The 21,558-nt window shown below is 35.3% G+C and overlaps 2 protein-coding genes across 2 annotated transcripts in view; one reads left to right on the top strand and one right to left on the bottom strand.

Annotated features, from left to right (window-relative positions):
• LOC115453721 (flotillin-2) overlaps window positions 1-21,558 on the bottom strand; it is a 357,821-nt gene that overhangs the window by 182,124 nt on the left and 154,139 nt on the right. The gene's annotated exons all lie outside the window — the stretch shown is intronic.
• On the top strand, window positions 15,343-18,844 carry LOC115450808 (glucose dehydrogenase [FAD, quinone]). The gene is made up of 2 exons (XM_030178916.2): window positions 15,343-15,922; window positions 16,971-18,844. The coding sequence occupies exons 1-2, from the start codon at window positions 15,782-15,784 to the stop codon at window positions 18,678-18,680; spliced, it is 1,851 nt and encodes a 616-aa protein (XP_030034776.2). The 5' UTR covers window positions 15,343-15,781; the 3' UTR covers window positions 18,681-18,844.

Raw genomic sequence — 21,558 nt, forward strand, 5'->3', positions numbered from 1 at the left:
GGTATATTAAAAAAATACAATTGGGGACAGTCCTGTTTGTTGTGACTTGTGATTACATTTCAGTAAATTTGACTTTGTAGTTACGAAAAAATTTGAATTTAGAACAGTGATCAAAAAAGTGATAGGGGACCCATGGCCTACTGGCCAGTTAGACAGTGGTGCTTTTTTTAACTGACGATTTTATAATTGGAATTTGGAATCGGATTCTTCAAATCATGGATGTCAAAATGGATCCAAGGTAAATACTTTTGCAATATTCTGCGACCTTTGGTTTAATAGTTGGTTATTATGCAAGCTGTATTAAATGTATAAAACCCGTTATGAACGTACTTTTCTACATCGACAGCTTATTCCATAAAGGCGTATACTTAAATAAATATTTTTATACTAGCTATTAATGACATCTGTTATGTTTCTAAGCAGTATTGAAACGAATGGCAATACTTTCTTTACCAACAGTCTAAGGATACCAGCAGAATTACTGATGTTAATATTTCATCTTCGCTACACTAACTCTAAATTCAAAAACTGCTTAAATTTTATTAAAACATTTTTGATCGAGCTTATTTACACCGAAGTAGAACAAAATAACCACAGGTGTAACTAGTTCTTGAATAACTACACAAATAAGTTCATACCAAGGCCATTACCTTCCCATGACGTGACGGGCGACCGGACTGTAGACTCGATATAGGAAACCTTCACTTTACCACTGTAGCGATATATAGACGATGTGATTTACTATCACGCTGGGTCATTGCTATCAAAACTTCATCAGATTCGAAATCTCGTATATTGTATACAACAAAAATATAATACAAGTAACATATAATAGGAAATATTGACTGCCTCGGTGGCGTAGACGTACTGCATGCGCGGTACGGCAGCGCTCTGAGGTCCTGGGTTCGAACCCCGGGTAGGGCATAGAGATATTTAGTTTTTTCAGCTCAGTATCAGCCCGGAGTCTGGAATTTGTGCCCGATATAGCGATTGGCTCGCACCCTATCCCATCATGGGACAGAACACATTTGGCGAAAGTAAGTGCCCGAGATGCGCCTCTGCATACCCTTTCGGGGATAAATGCGTGATGTTTGTTAACATGTATAATATGTTAATAAATAACAAGCAATACCCGTAATAATAAACTAGGACACGACTAGCAAACAAGTGTTTTATTCTAGAATTTTTTAAGTTATGTACGGACCATAACCACAATCTAAGTATTACGGATGTTTAAAACATACCTCAAAACCAACATAATATGCACGCTCGCATGCAACCCGACAGTTAGCTGCAAGTTGATTTAACAGCAATAACGGAGATCTAAGTTTATGTAAGATTTTGTTGAAACAAATATAAAATATTGTAGATGACTAGCCTTTTAAAATACATTTATCAAAAATATATGTTATCAAGGATTAAAATTTTCAAAATAAACAACATACAAAGCTCGGAGATTTAGAGGAAGGAAAGCGGTCAAAGTCCAGTAATAGCAAACTGTGACGTCACCGTTTGTCACCGGCCATAATGTGTGAGAAAGAAGTAGCGTGATAACCCCATCACGTCCCTACTTTTTCTCACAACATTCAAATATGATTAACTGCTTTATTTTTTAACCAATTCCAATTCTGATTTCACGAAAGATTTTTTTCTTATTAGTATATTTTTATATAAAATAGTATACAAAATGGAAAACAGGAAACTGCCCTATTCACTGCTTTGTAGAAATCATGCGCCAAATAATTATTTTAAAAAAATAATTACTATGTCAGTAATAGATCAGTTAATTTATACTTATTATAAGAAAATCAAAGTGTATCAAGTACTATTATTGAAGATTCCAACTCACACGCAGAAGTGCGCTTGCCTTCTTATAAAAGAGGCTTTGACGAATCACTTGTCACCAAGAATCTTGAGAGTTTAGGAGAGGCCTTTACTCAATCCCGTAACATTTTCCAGTAAACTGAGTTATTTGCAGTCTGTATCAAGCTGCCAATTACAAAAAAGGAGCGAATGCATGCCAGACACATTTGGTGCTAAAGTAAATTAAAAACTGGAAGTTCTGTCTCGAAATACATATGAGAAGCCATTAAAAATGCGCGTTATCCATTCACTTAGGCCGTTTACACAATATTGTCCATTTAACGTATATCAGATATTGGGTAACGTGTTTAAATAAGTCCAAAATTAGCATTGCGGTAGAACATAATGAAGTAGTTTTAACTAGTTCGCATAATTACGTGGGAAAGATGAAAGATAAGACCATAGTCAGGTGTTCTCATCCCCAAAACCCTCTACAGTGAATGAAAAATAAATATCGTAAGTCTGGCAGCGTTAATCAAGGAATAATATTTTATTAATAACACATCGTGCATTAAAATTAGCCAATAAATTTACTTTAAAGAACTCCTATAGGCTGATGTCTATACAATAGAAAATCTAAACTGTAAACAAAATACAAATTTCATACCATAACAAAAAAAAACATTCAGGCCGAACTGAAAACCTCCTCCTTTTTTGAAGTCGGTTAAAAATATAAATAAAGACATAAGTATAAGGGTCAATTCAGACCACATCCCATTAGAAATCCCATCTCCCTTCTGCTGATTCAATTCCTACATCATCTAGAAACGACACAGCGGTTATTGTTCTTTTCATTACATAGACAATTATAAATTATTCCAACCAGCGCGTAGCTTCGCAAACAGAATTAATTCGTACATGGAAAGCAGGTATAGCGGCCGACATACTTATGCGTGTCGTATAATTTGGTGCTTATCTCGACTACATTCACCGCTGGACATGTCATGGTCATCGGTTAATAATTTGTAATCTGTTGCTTCATCTGCGAATATTCACTTATCCTTTGGGAAAATTACAGCGTCATTTGCAGCTGCTTTGTTACTTTGGCTCAATTGCACTTGAGCCCTAGTTCATTGAGTTATTGATTTAGGTTCTGTTTACTTATTAATAAATTAACGTATGGACGTAAGGAACCATCTTACAAATTGATAACGTAGAAATGATGACCCAGATAAATTTAAAAATAACTTTGCATCTAGCTTAGAAGTAATATCACTTCCAAATAGAGATTTAAAAACAACAGCATTATCTTACTAACCGAAATACGAAGCAGAAATAAATAAAACATCAAGAATATAATTTACATTGAAGTTAAAGCTTTGTAAAGTTCATTTCCATTAGTCATTTATTTTAATGTCAATACAAAAGTATTTTGAGTAACATCTCCATTAGCTTACATTTTTACTCCGTTCACATGGCCAAAGGAAATTCGACTATAATCAGTTACAATAAAGAACAGAATTAAAAATCATAAATTTCTCGTTCCTTCACATCTGGTACAAGTTTCCTGATTCACTAGTCATTCTGGATTCCAATATATTTTGTCCTTTTCTAACACATGCAATCTATCTTATACCGTTATCTATTTCTTGTATTTCTAAAGGTAAAGACCTTTCTCGCTAAAATGTTTGAATACGGAGAATGAAGGAAGGTGAATAGAAAAATGCGGAAATGGCTATAATTTTATATTAGTTACGTATTATTCGTCAAATATACAAAGCTTATGTGGGTTAGAAATTTAATAGTATATATAACTAAAGATGGGTCAAATAAAAACGATAAATACTACATAACTTATCAATAGGGGCTGAAGAAATTGCCATGTTTTATTGACTATCGACTTTGAAAATTGAAATCCCATCATAACAAAATATAGGAATACAAAGAAACCTCAAATGACATCATCCAAACCCACACATAGTGCGATGGTGTAACAAACTTTTACTTGATCAAGACCTCTTTTAATGCAAACAATTTGAACATCACTATAATCGCCAGAGATAAACAATGATTACACAAAACGACACGCATCAGGGAACATCAAGTGCCACGCACCTGGCGACACAGATGTTGTGACCTGGCGAGATAATTGCGACCACGTAGAAGCTTGAGGTCAGGTTAATAGCTATAACGATAATGCCTACAACTATGACCTTTGGACCATTGATGAGACGGCTGAGAATGAAAGCTTTCATAGATTTTTTTTTTAATTGATGAGAATAATTGAGTTCGAGGATTCAAATAAGATTTCTATTTCGAAACCAGCATATTTTTCTTTCAGCCTATATTCTGTCAAATCTACATTTATCATATCTTTATGTTCCCATTTATCCCTCTTGATACTGAAGATAAAAATCAATATGGGATGACATTTTTAAAATACGAACAGAACATACTGGAAACATGATATATTTCCTGCTCTTGGGACTTCCATGAGAACCGGAAAGACGCCGTACATTTCCATAAATGCGGAACTCCGATTATGCTCATAACCCTTTCTACATGAATAGATTAATGGCCAAATACGCGTAACTCACTGCTAATTAACATGGATAGGTCTACGCCTTATAAATAAATAGCTATTGCCTGCTGCTCCGATCGCATGAAAAAGATTTTTCGGGATTAATATTTCTCCGGGAAAAAAGTAGCCTGTAGCACTCATGAATAATGAAAACTTTATGGGACAGCGAGTTCAAACAAACAGTTCAGCTTTATATTAGTATAAACATAGCCGTCATAAATAAATACAACATATTGCACCAAACGTGCAATGATATAATTATACACAAAAAGCGATACAAAGCAAGTCCTTCCCTAACTGTTTCAGACCAGGAAAGGCACGATCAACATCTCCACGGATATATTCTACACCTCAAGTACCGACTGACAAGACTAATAATCAACTTAACTATTCACTTAACTTGATTTACACACGTTTGCAATTAAGTAGAAGACGGTAAACGCAAACATTTAACTCAAACAATGAGCGTAACTAGGTGTGACCCACAAGAGGACAACTCAAACAAGACGCAACAAAATCACCTGCGAATTAAGAAACTAGACACACGTAAAGCTGTAATGTTTCATGATTCCGTGACGATAAAAGAGAAAGGGGTGGGGAAAGAGTGCTTGATTGAGTTGACCAAACAACTTTGTAAACGTTTCAAATATTCAGATAGATATAAATAATTTTTGTTTTGGTCTATAGCAATCATGGAATTTCATGCATAATTAAACAATTACCTGCTTTCTGTAAAATGTTCTTGACCTGTTCAAACATTTGAGATTGAAGTCAGAAGAAAAAGACGTTTGATAAATGGCAAAATGTTAAACAAAGAGAATTCACGCTGTCACGGTTATAAGCCCGGTGTAAATTACTGGAAAAATTTGCAATTTGCATGACTGGCATCAAGTTAAACGTGTATTTCCGTTAGCCTATTACGAAATCACGTAGCATACAGCTATGAATCTACTTATCTATTCATTTAAAATCATTAACTTAACTGCTTTTCGTGTAATGATTTGCAGCGAAGTTTCGTCATACGAAACGAAATTTTAGTATTAATAAAAATAATATCAGCCCTGTATTATATACTGTCGCATTGCTGGGTACGGGGCTCTTCTACTACTGAGAAGGTTTAAGGCTTGGTCAACCACGCTGGCCTAGTGCGGATTGGTAGACTTCGCACACCTCCAAAAATTGCTATAGGCTACGCTATCGCCGCTCTTAGACAAACATACAACAGAAAAATTATCCAATGTCGAAGATATCATATTTGCTAATACAAAACCTTCTCACTTCTTCTTCTTCTCAGGGCTATGAGAGTAAAAGAACAGAGAGTGCTCCTGAGAATAGCGCACACACTTGTTTACTATAATATCTCCCGCGTACCTGGCTGATCCGAGTTAAGATGGGCCGACGTGTCCGAAATTCGCTTTGGAAGGAAACAATCAATTTGCATAATATACTAAGTTGGTGTCTGGTATCACGATTTTGTAATCATAATTTGTAATTTGAACACCGTTGTGTGGCATTATATAATTAAATTAATATTCTTATCATGTTAATTATTATCACATCTTATGCAACATCGCCCATCACATTCACTAACCAAAAATGCAAGTGTCAATAGAAAATGAGAGTGTCTACCATAATTTTGGGTTACGCCACAATACGCACGCGCAGTGGCTAACTAACCATTCAGTCAAACAAACACGAGCCGAACGATCTTCAGCTTTCTCCAACACGGAATCAATCATTTGAGTCGCCTATGAAACCGAACACCTGGAGACGAATGGGACGCACCAGACGATTTTATACCTTGTGATAAAGGAGCAAGGACAGATGTCGATTGTGCTGATGTGGCCTGCGATACAGACGATGTAAAGTGCACGTAGGCCAGTGGAATCGAAACCGCCGTCCCACTTGCCGCGGTGGATGTTCCAAATAAAGTTTGCAATAAAATCAATCGAGAATTAATTGAAGTATTAATAGTCCTGCCACGGTTGGATGTGACTTGACGCACGTTCAACTGTTATAATGTATTTCATTAAGATATTGAGCAGTTACTCTTCCTTGTTCCTACTAAGAGAAATATTCATCATTTCTCTATTACAAGTTGCTAGTATCATCACTAAATTAAAATATTTTATGATATTATTTTCGCAAGTTTTAAATCATAAATATATAATGCATATTCAATCTTACTTTAAAAATCGTCTTATGTTATAATCCATTGCTTTGCTACTGATTAGCAAAAATTGAACTTATAAACTTGTTAGCGTTAAAAGATGGTTAGGAATTGCTAAAATAGCTATCAAAATTAAACACCGGCGTTGCTTAAAAGTTTAAGAGTAGAGTAGTCAAGCCGTAACTAAGCATAGCTTTGCGAATTTTTTATAAGTAAGACTGATTATGTCTTCTATCGCTTTCTTTGGCCGAATGATGTAAGCGACTTATAATACAAGCGACACACCATTAACGCCTTGCTCAATTCAGGCCATCCATGCCTTTGAATAAATATGCTGTTAATTTATTATTCCAACTTTGTTGTTAAATGATTAACATAAAACTTCTGATGATCTAATACGTCTAACATTGGAAATGACACATTCGCGACACGAGTGAAGAATACATAGCGTGATGGCTCCAAAGTAAATTGTCGTATCTGAAAAAATTGCGATTTTTACTTATTTAACGTTTCCTTATCTAGGTACTGTTTACTACTAAACCAATTTAAAAAAAGTTAGTAAATTATTTTTGATGAAGCTTTTTTTTTGTTTATTAACTTTTGAATAAATGGGTTTTGTATTGGTAGTAAAGAGTTCCTTGATAATGAAACACTAAAATATGAATAGCGCTATTTCTCAAGTTACGATAGTTTACTTAGGAGCCGTTGAGCTGAAGAAGTGTTCAGTATATTTTAAGAATTGTAAAAAATTTGATTCTAGATTGTAAATTATATAATCATCATCAGCCTATATCTTTGTCCAGTGCTGGAAATACTCCTCTAATATTAGAGAGAGCGCATATGCGCTATTTTACCCTGTCTTCGGCCTTCTGTGAATTTACCTACAAAAGAAAACAAAACTCACTTAATACAAAAAAAAACAGTTTTATTATTTATCAGTTGAAATAGAAAAAATATATAAAATTAAAATAGGGCAGTAATTTTTTTCTATACTTTTTAATTAATGTCATATAATTTCTACAACAAAAAGATATACACAAAGCTGCACCCCGCGAAAAATAATTATTTATAACAGAAAACGTTTGCCGGAAGATTTAAATTTATTATCATTAAAAGTTATTTGAAAGTCATACATGGCATGAAGATATTTCGCTAATCGTGCAGTTATAAAGAAAATATTTACAATTAAAAATATTAATATTCATAGCTACGGGAAGAATGATGAGATAAAACTATTTTACGAATTTTCGTAAAATTTAATGTCTAACATTCGCGTAAACATAAGGAATCATAACGGGAAGGATATTTGACCAGTGACTGATGATTTTATCAACTAGTATTCGAAACATATTATACCTTTTTATTTTTTGTATATTCGTTATAATAATCACCAATTTTAAAATTAATATATAAACATATAATAAGAATAATAAAATTACATTATTATTACATATTATAATTGATAAAAAACAACTAACAATAATTCGTAGGATATTTTGCATTAGAACATAAAAAAATACCAATATATGCATAGTGGGCCTAACTAGGAACCGGGCTTTTTTCGAAACACTAACAATACCAAATCAGAACTCCAACTTTGATGTTTCTCGTATGCAAAGAACTAGCCGTGCTTCGTAGAATACTAACATCTATATTATGAACGCGAATGAACTCGTACTGAATTTAAAGTATCGAAGTGATTCAACTGGAATTCAATTCATGCTGTCTGTACTGTTACCAAAAGTTTTTTTAGCGTTGGTTTATGGAAACTTTAAAGATATCGATGTAGTAAACAGTAGCATAATAAGAAAACATAGCGATGGATTTCAAACATGAGTTAAACAATTTATAGCTACTTACAAAATGGTTGCCAAACTCAAGCACTTATTTGTTCGGCGTATAAACGCACTTATGTCAAGCTATTTCACATCCATCTATTACGACAAGAACTCTAAATAAATAACACCAACATTGGATTACATGAGAAACCTTTCGATGCGGCGGTAATGTTTAAAAACCTGGTTTCGATATTTATGTAATACGCTGTATTCAATGATATTATCAGCTTGTGCTCGCGGCTTCGCCCACGTGAAATAGTTTACCGGGATAAAAGTCCCGCTATATATGTTCCCGGGATAGAATTATTAGAGAGTTCAAACCAAGAAAATAACAAACTCATCAGCTTTATCTGTATAAAGCTGATGAGTTTGTTATTTTCTTGTAGACCCTGTGGTCTTTTTGACATTGCGTTACTAAATGAAACCACAAACTTATTTACTTGGAAATATCACTTTACAATAACTTAATTGAGTCGTATATGTAAAAGAAAAAAGTTTAAGTTTGTTGTTGAAAAAATTATAGCTGCAACTCTGTAGTTGAATTATTTACAAAGACATTGGTCGAACCGACTTGAATGAAGTACTTCACACAAAACAATTCAATTTACAGTAATACGCGCCTCAAATAAGAGGCGTCTTGCTCTGATAAATTTAGAATGGCGGAATACTCAAGCATTTTATATGGGGAATACTGGTAAACTGATGGCCAGCATTATTCTATAACTCAACTAATGGAAACAATTAATATTATCATATTAAATTATTACTCAGGTGTCTGCGCTGTTTTGTGGACTTTACTGTGTTGTGCACTCGTATGGGGGTATCAAATGTATACACACACACAACATCATGCATTTATCCCCAAAGGGGTATGCAGAGGCGTAACCAGGGCACACACTTTTCCCCAAGTGTGTTCCGTCCCATGTTGTATTCGGCGAGCCTATCGCCATATCGGGCACAAATTCCAGACTCCGGGCTGATACTGAGCAGAAAAACCCAAATGTCCCTTTGCCCGACCCAGGATTCGAACCCAGGGCCTCAGAGGGCTGTAGTACCGCGCATGCAGTACAACTACGCCACCGAGGCAGTCAAATTTGTAGTAAAATTTATTATTGTGCCAATAAATAAATGAGCTCTAAGCGAAATATCTTTTAATACATTATACCTTTAACGCGATTTTGAAAAGAGTTATACTAGAGTTTCTTGCCCATTCACTCTGCTGGCTCTCCAAACTGATGTTAGAGTTAATATTGACGGAATCTATATAATGTATACATTTTAAAAGTTCAAATAAATTATTTCATTTTATATTGAATTTAATTAAGTTTAAGATTTGAAAGTCATAAATTTATTTTATAAAATAAAGCCAAATTGAGAATAGAACGGACTGTCGAGACCAAGGTCCGCAGGTTTGAAAGCTAAGGCACACAACTCTGACTTTTCCAAATTGTATGTGTATTATTTATCAACTATCGTTCACTTATCGCTTTATGCCCGTTCTCCTCTGGTGGAAACTGCATTCCAAACTGATAGAGATAAAAATTTACTGAATCTAAATAATGTTTAACATTTTATTGATTAGTATAAATTATTGCATTATATTGCATTACATTCATAATACATTCCCTATAATCATAATCACCACCCCGACTTACGAGCAATATTATAATCAAACAATATGGTGCGTTGGGGTTAAATCGAACACTTTTTCAACGTGTTAAACAGTGTTCTAGAAATATTTTTTTACAAGAATTTCCTAGAAGTTATCATAATGAATTATTAACTTAGCTATATGTTATTAAATATACTAAATGGTATATATTTTTTCAATTTCTTAAATATAACAGTTAATGTTATAACAAAAATTATAACACAATTGCGAGTTATTTGATTTATACGATGTTACCCTTCCTACGATATTACCCCAACGCGGTTACTAAAACAGCTTAAGCCAAAAACGATATGTTGCCGTGATAGTCCCTCCTTACAAAATTCACTTCATATTCGATTCTCAAATTACGCAGCACATTAACATCTGAAAATATTCGTTTTACCAAATCTAATTGTCGATTACGATGCGTTTATGTAGAAAATCATTATGAAATCGTTACGCACTGTTGCTAAGTAACCGGGAACGTATGTTAACATTACAGAACTTTAGATCTGTATACGCAAGCCCAACTTGCGTGATGTATTGCTTGGGTGATGTAAAATGTAACAAGTCGATGCTGTAATGTATGTTTCTAATGTTACCAAAACAATACAAACGTAAACAGATAAGTTAATTCCTCTGTTTCCATAAAAAAAAAAAACATTTTTGTTATGTTAAAAAAACATTTTGTTTAAACAAACAAAACGATTTACGTAAAATCCGTGAAAAGGCTTTTAAAATGCCGAAACGAATGCAAACAAACATCGGCTTAAAGGATTTCACGGTTCAACAAAATGTGACAACATTAAAAGTAATATTTGCTGATGGAATTTTACCATCATAAAGTTTCATGTTACTTACGTATTTATTTTATTACAGAAATAATAGAATCTTATTAATTTCCATTAATATAGGGTCTATTGTTTCTATTTCGTGTATTGTATGCCTCATCAATTTAAAAAACGGTTGTAAAAATCTAATGTTCTAAAACAAAAAAAAAATGAAATTTAAAAATAACACAGCGCAACAGGCATCGGCTTAGCTGTGTCCCTGTTGTTGGTGCAGACCTTGGATGAAGGATATCACTTATCATCAGTCAGACCGCTTGCTCGTTTGTCTTTTATGCCAATAAAAAACATAGAATACATTAATGTAAAATAATAAACCCAAAATCGAAAATCCAACATCAAATATAGCCTAGTACTAAAACAAAAACACAAAAGAGTATTCATCACCGTGAGCAGAGACGTTTGTTATCGGTAACTCAGTTAGTAACGGTGCGGTCACACAAATTATTTGACAAGGCAAGGCTGGCCAGTTTTTTTTTGTAACCTGACATAACATTTATTAACCTAGCAAGGGCCAAAAACTTGGGCACAAACACACCCGCCTTTTGAGAGAGCGCTTTAGACGCTCAATACCCTTGAAATTTAAGCGAGTATGCGGAGGGCAACCCTCTAACGAACCTCGATGAATGCGGCCGTCTCCATAGAGCGCGCTCGGAGGCTGGCCTGCATTGTGTCAAGTTTGTCATACGCTCTGTCTCAATAAGCGATGCACTTGATGAAGAAAATAAATAAAGGTTAATTGCTATTTTATTGAGTGTCCACGTAATAGTTCTTTACATATAAATTAAGTGTCTACATTGCGGAAGAAAATGGTATTGCATCAACGGATATAATAATGTTATTACTTTCAAATTATCAAGTGAATTCGTAGTACATTTGTAATAAATAATATTCAATAAACTTTATAGAATGACTCGTCTATATTAAATACCACAGCGGTATTTAATTAAAACAAGGGATAAGACACGTATTTATATATTAAAATCGTCTAATCTAACATCAAAAACTAATGTCAAAATGACTACCGAGTGGCCAAAGGATGACCAAGAAAATCCATGCAGGAGGTAAGGCGAGACCCTCGCCATCCTTAAGGAAAGGAAAAATGACAATCTTGCTTCAACCATCGGCAAATATGTTTGCTACAGAACGTTGAAATTTTATCTACACTTGATTTTCAACTTTCGCTTTACATAACATGCAACTCCTTTATTGATTTACTTTGCTACGCTGTTTTATTATAGACATTTGTTATAATGTATGGACAGATTATAGTTAATGAAGTAAATTTTCACATCTAATAATGCTTAAGTTTTATATCTGAAAGCTATATTAAAGTATTTAAGGGGTCTTCGTTTTTCTATTTTTTTTTTCTTTCTTAATCTGCAGTGTTTTGCATCCTGTTAGAATTACCATTTACCAAGTAGCCAAGATCTTTTTTATACCTACTGTTAAAGTTGCTGCTTTTTTGAGATGTCATTTGCTGGTGGTAGGATATATTTTATATCCGCCAGGATAGCGACTACCCTACACGAGGTGTTAAAACCCGCCATAGTGGCCCACATAAGTGTGTCGCCTTCCGGGATCAGCCTGAGTACATCCGGTCCCAACAGGCCGGCATAATTGATTCAACTGTCAAGGGGTAATCATCTCTCGTCAATCAACATTGTATTAGACCCCAGTTTACTAACCTGATAGTAAGAAAGGCGAATTGAACCCACTAAACCATCAGGTAAATTTCCATGCACGTATAAAAAAAAACAAAATTATAATAATTAAAACTAATGACACTACGATATTTTATAACATAAACGTTTTACAATTTGTTAAGTATCCAAAACCCGTCCACAAAACGAGGCTACTAGGTAATGTGTTCCAACTAACGCTTAATGATCACTGAGGCATGATGAAGGTTTAGGTTAGGCTATTACGAGCAGTGATTAAGAAGTAAAACTATTTATACTGATTGACTGAATCGTGCACATTTAAATAAATTGGAAGTTATTCCAAATTCGAAATGCTGTTAAAAGCAACAGTGAAGATATAGTCAAAGATTATTTTATATACTAAATCTGAAAGGAAGCAATGCACTCTGTAAAAAAATATATTCTACACACACGCATATAAACTTAAAACATACAGTAGATCACGCAAATGGCAAAAACGAATAAAACAACGAGATAGCGGTAAGAAAAGTAGAGATATTTTTGACATTAATAATTTTTATTTGCTATATCACAATAAATACAGTTTTGTATAAGTTTATCATTACGTTTTACAAAACGAAGTCCCCGCCCCGTATATGTATCAGTGTGAACGCGATAACTTCAAAAACTATTGAACGAATTACGATTGAATCTGCTATGGAGATAGTGTAAGACCCTGGGAAGGACATAAGCTATTTTTTATTCCGGGGAAACTTTTTTACACATACGAAACCACGTGCAAAACTAGTTGTTTATAAACTAAGACAATAATTTAAAAAAATTGATCATCATTCATCCCTTATTGATTCAAAAAACACAGCCCATTCGAAATCGCATACAAATAATCTTAATATAACCCATTATCTATTCTAAACACAGTTTTAACCAGTCGAAAACGACACACCAGCTAAGTTTCTAAAGATAAAAGTGACAGACCATCAGCTGTTATATTACAAACAGCAATTAACACGTGTGTTGTGTAGTATTAACACGTTCGAGAGTGAAACTTAGCATCAACAATTTAATGATCATTTTCGGTTACACACATTCCATTGCTTGATTAGTTGGCGAAATCCACAATTGTGATTAAAGCAAGAGATCTTTGAAAATAATATAGATGAAAAACTACGCGTTGTTACTATAATTAGGCGGTATAAATTACAAGTGAAAGTTTATTGCTGTAAAAAGAAGTTGTTGGTTTTATAGGAAACCGCAAGAGACAAAAAAACTAAATCTTGAAATGCAATCATTACTTCTTAAACATTGTCCAGTTTCAAACTGTTTGAAACTGGACAATGTTTTTTTGAATCAAAAATCCACGCAAAACTATCTAACGGTATAAACCTTGTAAGGATTTTATTGATTTAATAATAAACATGTCTTTACAGAAACAACGACACGCAAGCCATTTTTAAAACCTGTTAAAATTTCTCCTCGCGTCATTTCTGTCGGTCCCATGTAGAGCGCCTTGTTCCACTGACACACAATGCCGCATTCAATAGTTTTTATAATATTAGCCACATATTTAACTGATTATTAACTCGCCTTATAGCTATATCTTATTGATAACGGTACCAAGGCCAAGGTCATTGAACTGTACAATAAAGTTTACAAAAATCGCCAATAGATGGCGCTCCTCAGTTTTTAAACTAGTTATCGTTTCGTTGCGCGCTATATATATATACCCCGGCGGTCGATTCGACACTTTGCCATCAGGAGGGTCTTAACTGACTCGACTGAACAGCGAGTGATGAGCTGGGATATGAATCTTTGTGATTTCGCTCCACTCTCCTTCAAGTCAACTATCGCAGACTTGTTGGTAGAATTAGCTGACGCTGTTTTTGGCCACTTATATAAAAAAAGCTATGCACGACTAATATATATTAAAATATTATGTACGTTAATTCGGATTTTTTTTTTATAAAATTATAACTACTTTTTACAAGTAGTTTTAATTGTGCGTAGTGTTACTAAAATATTAATTGAGATCTCACAACATATATGTTACGTCATATATAGGTCAGAACTTACAGTGATTTGAACACGTGGCTCGCCTCGTGTCATTGGGCATTCCATACATTTTTCTCTAGCGTTAGCATTATCGAATACGATAATGCTAACAATATTATATTTAATAATATTGTTAGCATTATCGTATACAAAATCACATTTTTTGTGTTTTAGTTTAGTTTTCTACAATTTAATATATACCTATTACAAAATTATATGTATACACATACAGTGATAATATAAATATTTGAAAATAAATTAAAATTATATAACAAGATATTTAATTTACTACTATAATAATAATATATCGACGGTTAAAAGGCTAATTAACTTAAGCGAATTTTTTGTCGAAAATTTTTAACTAGCTTAAAAAAACAGAAATACGTGCTGATTTTCAATATGTACGAGACTTAGTGTCGCAAAAAATGTCGCTTAATTCAATTAGAGTTTCAACCGTTGATATGTATTTGTGTTCCTACAAATACAAATACGATTACCAATTTTCAATAATTTATAAAATATTTATCGTTATTTTTTCCAGAAACCAAACTAGAAGAGAGCGCGTTCGCGCGTCTAACCATGGGTCAGGAGCAATCATACACACACGCTAACGTCCAAGTGAGGCGGCACAAGGACAAGTACGACGATCCTATACAATACAGAAGCTCCATCGACTATAGAAAAAACGACTACGAAGACAAAGACTACGACTACAAACGACACAAAGCGAGACGAAGCGCAGAGAGCTTCAACAGTGACAAATCGTCCACAGAGAGCAGTGGATACAGAAGTGGGTCTAGCGCTTACGAATGCCGCTCCGATAGATCTTCCACTAGTGGATACTACTGCACGTCGTTGTACAAAAACGATCACTACAAAGACATCAACAAAGAAATATACAAGCCGGTCAAGATTCCTAAAGAGAAACGCTACAAACTGCAACTGTTCGATGTACAGAAGGACGAACTGAAAAGTGCAAGATTGAAGAGTTACTTGAGTGACGCAGAGAAAGCTAAACTGAAGGCGGGTCCGACGCCAAAGAAAGCTGGCATTAGGAACTACACGCCTAAGATATTGTCAGAGGAGGAGCAGAAAAAGAAATTAGATTGGATATAAGAGAACTAAGACTAGTAGTATAAGTTGTAAATATTAGCGTAGTAGTAGATGTTTTGCGACAATGGAGGCGGCAGGAGCGTTAGCGAGTTTGGCACCGTCGCCCATCACCGTGTTGGGTCTGATACCACTCCTAGCATTAGGGATCACGTACTTCAGATACCAACAATTCGATCCGGAGTCTTACGTTACGGACGTCAATGCTGTAAGTTATTCCTTTTTAGTTAAACACATTAATTATCTTATTTTAATGACATGATAATATAATATCAGCCCTGTATTATATACTGTCCCACTGTTGGGCACGGGCCTCCTCTACTACTGAGAGGGAATAGGCCTTAGTCCACCACGCTGACCTAGTGCAGGTTGGTACACTTCACACACCCTCGAAAATTCCTAATAGAGAAAATTTCTAAGGTATGCAGGTTTCCTCACGATGTTTTCCTTCACCGCTAAAGCAAGTGATAATTCACAAATAATACACACATAATTTTTTAGAAATGTCAGATATGTGTGCCCTTGGGATTTGCACCTGCGAACATGCGTCTCGGCAGTCCGTTCCACAACCAACTAGGCTATCACCGCTTTGACATGATAGTAAACTGTTATAACGCCTCCGTGGCCTACTGGTAGCGTGTTATATAATGAGTATATCCACATTAAATAAACATGTTTCGCCAACACACGTGTAATGCTAAAGGGTGCATTTATTCCAAAGCCGAGCGTATTATTCAACCTGTAGAAATTATGTTTATCACAAAGAGTTCTAAGATTATATAGGGCGGACATTGGGAAGATTGTCATACAAAAACTTTGTACTTATGTGATGATTACTCAGTCTACAGCGAAATAGCAAAACATTAATGTAATATACTTCATATTTTTTCCATATCATGATTTACAAGTTTTTAATGAGAATATTAGCATATTTTCTGTAAATATATAATTTTGTGTATTTTTGTTATATCATTTTTGTGTAATTTTGTTATATAATTTTTCTGTAAATATAATCTAAGGACGCTCTAACATCTTGTCATAGGGACATTTCAAATAAGACTAGCAACTAATTACTAATTGGAATTGGTAATAACTTTCAAAGCATAAAATTGGCCCTGATGTCTGGTCTATAACTAACTAACTATATAGTTTATTGTCTTTGGTTGATCACATAGAAAAGGTACAAGAGCTATACGTAGGTCATTAATAACTATTGTATTTGACTCTATTAAAAAATACTTTTTTCGTAATTCAAGGTGCTGCCGATCTACGACTTTGTGATAGTCGGCGGCGGCTCAGCGGGCGCCGTGGTAGCTTCGCGCCTTTCGGAAATCGGCAACTGGACAGTGCTGTTACTGGAAGCCGGACAAGACGAAACTGAGATCTCCGACATACCAGCCCTAGCAGGCTACACACAACTCTCCGACATGGACTGGAAATTTCAAACGACCCCATCTAACAATCGCTCGTACTGCTTAGCCATGAACGGCGACCGCTGCAACTGGCCCAGAGGCAAGGTACTCGGTGGCTGCAGCGTCCTGAACGCCATGGTGTACGTGAGAGGCAACCGCAACGACTACGACCTGTGGGAGGCGCTCGGCAACCCCGGATGGTCATACGATCAAGTGTTGCCATACTTCTTGAAGTCAGAGGACAATCGGAACCCGTACTTGGTAAACACACCGTATCACGCGGCAGGCGGATATCTAACTGTACAAGAGGCTCCATGGCGAACTCCTTTATCAGTTAGTTTCTTAAGAGCTGGAATGGAATTGGGTTACGAAAATCGCGATATAAACGGGAAAGAGCAAACTGGTTTCATGCTGACACAGGCAACGATGCGCCGCGGTAGCCGCTGCAGCACTGCTAAGGCTTTCCTGAGACCCGTCCGCCATAGAAATAATCTGCATGTCGCGCTTGGAGCTCAGGTCACTAGGATATTAATAAATCCAGTTAAGAAACAAGCTTATGGAGTAGAATTCATCCGCAACGGACAAAAACAAAAAGTGAGAATTAAGCGCGAAGTTGTAATGTCGGCTGGTGCTTTGGCAACTCCTCAAATCATGATGCTGAGCGGTATCGGCCCAGCTGACCACTTGCGGGAACATGGAATTCCTTTGGTTGCAAATTTAAAAGTCGGCCACAATTTGCAAGACCACGTCGGCTTGGGAGGATTGACATTCGTGGTTAACAAGCCGGTGACATTTAAGAAAGATCGTTTCCAAACATTCTCTGTTGCTATGAACTATATCTTGTATGAGAAAGGGCCAATGACAACGCAGGGTGTCGAGGGACTGGCATTCGTCAACACCAAGTACGCACCACCGTCTGGCAAATGGCCTGACATACAATTCCATTTCGCTCCCAGTTCTGTGAACTCGGACGGCGGGGAACAAATTCGTAGGATTTTGAACCTTCGCGACCGAGTATATAATACCGTGTACAAGCCTATAGAAAACGCCGAGACGTGGACAATACTTCCCTTGTTACTGCGCCCGAAGAGTTCGGGATGGGTGAAATTGCGCAGTAAAAATCCATTCCAGCCGCCATCGATAGAGCCCAACTACTTCGCGTACAAGGAAGACATAAAAGTATTGACTGAAGGCATAAAAATCGCCATGGCAATATCCAACACGACAGTGTTCCAGAGATATGGCTCTAAGCCCCATAACATTCCGCTGCCGGGCTGCCAACACCACGTGATGTTCAGCGACGACTACTGGGAGTGCAGCCTAAAGCATTTCACTTTTACCATTTACCATCCGACTGGTACTTGCAAGATGGGCCCGAAGCACGACCAAGACGCGGTCGTCGACCCCAGGCTGCGGGTGCACGGCGTGGCAAACTTGAGAGTGGTGGACGCCAGTGTAATGCCAACTATTATAAGTGGAAATCCTAACGCTCCTGTCATAATGATTGCGGAGAAAGCATCCGACATGATCAAAGAAGATTGGCTCGTATTATGACAGTGTTCAAGTGTGAGACATTGAATGTACTATTGTAGGTGAAACGTTAGTGTAATGTGACTAATATTATTTATTAAGTCTGTAAATACTTAAAGGTTAGTGTATCGACAAGTCTTGTTTATATATTGTTTGTGGAAAGGATTAAATGTAAATGTCAAAAATTATTGTTACTTATTATGCCAGCTTCCTTTGCATAAAATAATTAAGGAATATAAAACAGTCTTGGTGTAGAACCACAGTGTAGATCGAACAGAAGCTTACCGATATAAAAATTATTACATTACAGTAAAATAATTATTATAATTGCACGTAATGCCGATTGTTGGCAAGTTTATAAAATACAATACAGTATGTATAAAAACATTATGGACATTCAAAATAAATATTAAATGTAGAAATAATTAATATCTAAGGTCTACCATTTTAGTTAGAATATTTTCTATTATGATTTTTTATATAAGGCCTTTTATTCCTTTTTTCCCTTCTAATACAACAAAAATAAACAATTTCTAGTCTTGAACTAAATTGTTATGAATAATTTCTTATAGCGACATCTGTTATGGAATAGTAAAATTACGAGGAAGATACTGTATCGTACAAATAATAAAAGTATTTCTAATCGACACTAGATGGCGATGAATATTATATCTGTCCCTTTTGTATTCATTGCTGAATTGTAAAATTGTGATTATAATTAATGGCGTGAATACCTAAATTTCAATAGATATTACAATAATACTAGCTATTGCTAGCAACTGCTCGCGTTAACTGCCTGTCCCGGTACAAAGTCTCTAAATCACTGTTTCATAGCACCATCTACACAACGCTAGAATCATCTATTTAAAAAATAAACAAAAACATGTTTCCCATACTAACTTACAAGAATAAAAAGTAGCCTGTGTGTTAATCCAGGAGACGGTTTATCCGTATGCCAAATTTCATCCGCACCCGTTCAACGGTAAATGAGTGTCCTTTTAACAAACATCCGAACATATTCACGAACTTTCTCATTTATATTAGTAAGAAGTAAATATGGATGAACTATTATGGTTTTACAATTTTAAGCATAAATACAATTTATATGTAATTATTACAAAGAAAATCCTTAATTAGCTAACAAGTTTCAGCAAATTGATATTATGCCGTTAACTGCTTAATTATTGTAATTAAACGTTAATTAAAACCTAATAATTAAGATTCATTTCACTTGTTTCGCTTTACGATAACTTCAGTACAATAAGCTCCTTAAATTATTAATAATATTATATATTTTTTATTATAATTTCTAATAGAAACTCATTTCGATAGTTCTTTAAAAAAGTCTACATTCTGAGAATTGAAGAAGAATTAAACACTTTTTTGTTTATTACTACTTATACGGAAGGGTTTGTTTGTTTATTTGTTTGAACGCGATAATCTCAGGAACTTCTGGTTAGATTTGAAAAAACATTTTAGTGTTGGATAGCCCATTTATCGATGCAGGCTATATATCATCACGTTATGACCAATGTTACAAAATATGTATTTAATAAACATATTACTCTTTTATTTTTCTGATGCACCATAATTTTATGGTGCATCAGAAAAATAAAAGAGTAATATGTTTAATTGTTAAGAAATAAAAATATATATATATATTTTTATTTCTTAACAATTAAAGAATCATTCAATATAAAATGTATTTTAATTGATATATGTTAAAGGTTTCATATGTATTACCAGCTTTTGCCCGCGGCTCCGCCCGCGTTATAAAGTTTTTCAGGCTAAAGTTTTCCGTTATAAAAGTAGTAGTTTCCCGGGAGCCTATGTTCTTCCCAGGGTCTCAAACTGTCTCCATACCAAATTTCATCTTAATACGTTGGGTAGTTTTTGAGTTTACCACGTTCAGGCAGACAGATGCAGCGGGGGACTTTTGTTTTTATAATATATTTTTTAGAACTTTTTAAGAGGAACAATCCCGTCATACATCATTGTTGCATAACTTTAACCGTTTACGTAGCGCACGCAACGGAAGCTCTCAAAACTAATAATTTTTCCTCGATTTGCAACATGTTTCATTACTGTTCCGCTCCTATTGGTCATAGCGTGATGATATATAGCCTATAGCACTCCAGGAACAAAGGGCTATCCAACACAAAAAGATTTTTTTCAGTTCAAACCGGTAGTTCCTGAGATTAGCCATTACTGCTTCGCTCCTATTGGTCATAGCGTGATGATATATAGCCTATAGCACTCCACAAATAAAGGGCTATCCAACACAAAACGAATTTTTCAGTTGAAACCGGTAGTTCCTGAGATTAGACATTACTGCTCCGCTCCTATTGGTCATAGCGTGATGATATATCACTTTGAGCACTCCACAAACAAAGGACTATTCAACGCAAAAAATATTTTTTCAGTTCGAATCGGTAGTTCCTGAGATTAGATATTACTGCTCCGCTCCTATTGGGTATAGCGTGATGATATATAGCCTATAGCACTCCACGAACAAAGGGCTATCCAACGCAAAAAGAATTTTTCAGTTTGGACCGGTAGTTCCTGAGATTAGCCATTACTGCCCCGCTCCTATTGGGTATAGCGTGATGATATATAGTCTATAGCACTCCACGAACAAAGGGCTATCCAACGTAAAAAGAATTTTTCAGTTTGGACCGGTAGTTCCTGAGATTAGCCATTACTGCCCCGCTTCTATTGGGTATAGCGTGATGATATATAGTCTATAGCACTCCACGAACAAAGGGCTATCCAACGTAAAAAGAATTTTTCAGTTTGGACCGGTAGTTCCTGAGATTAGCCATTACTGCCCCGCTCCTATTGGGTATAGCGTGATGATATATAGCTTATAGCACTCCACGAACAAAGGGCTATCCAACGCAAA

Source organism: Manduca sexta, chromosome 9 (assembly GCF_014839805.1).
Source record: "Manduca sexta isolate Smith_Timp_Sample1 chromosome 9, JHU_Msex_v1.0, whole genome shotgun sequence".
NCBI lineage: Eukaryota > Metazoa > Arthropoda > Insecta > Lepidoptera > Sphingidae > Manduca > Manduca sexta.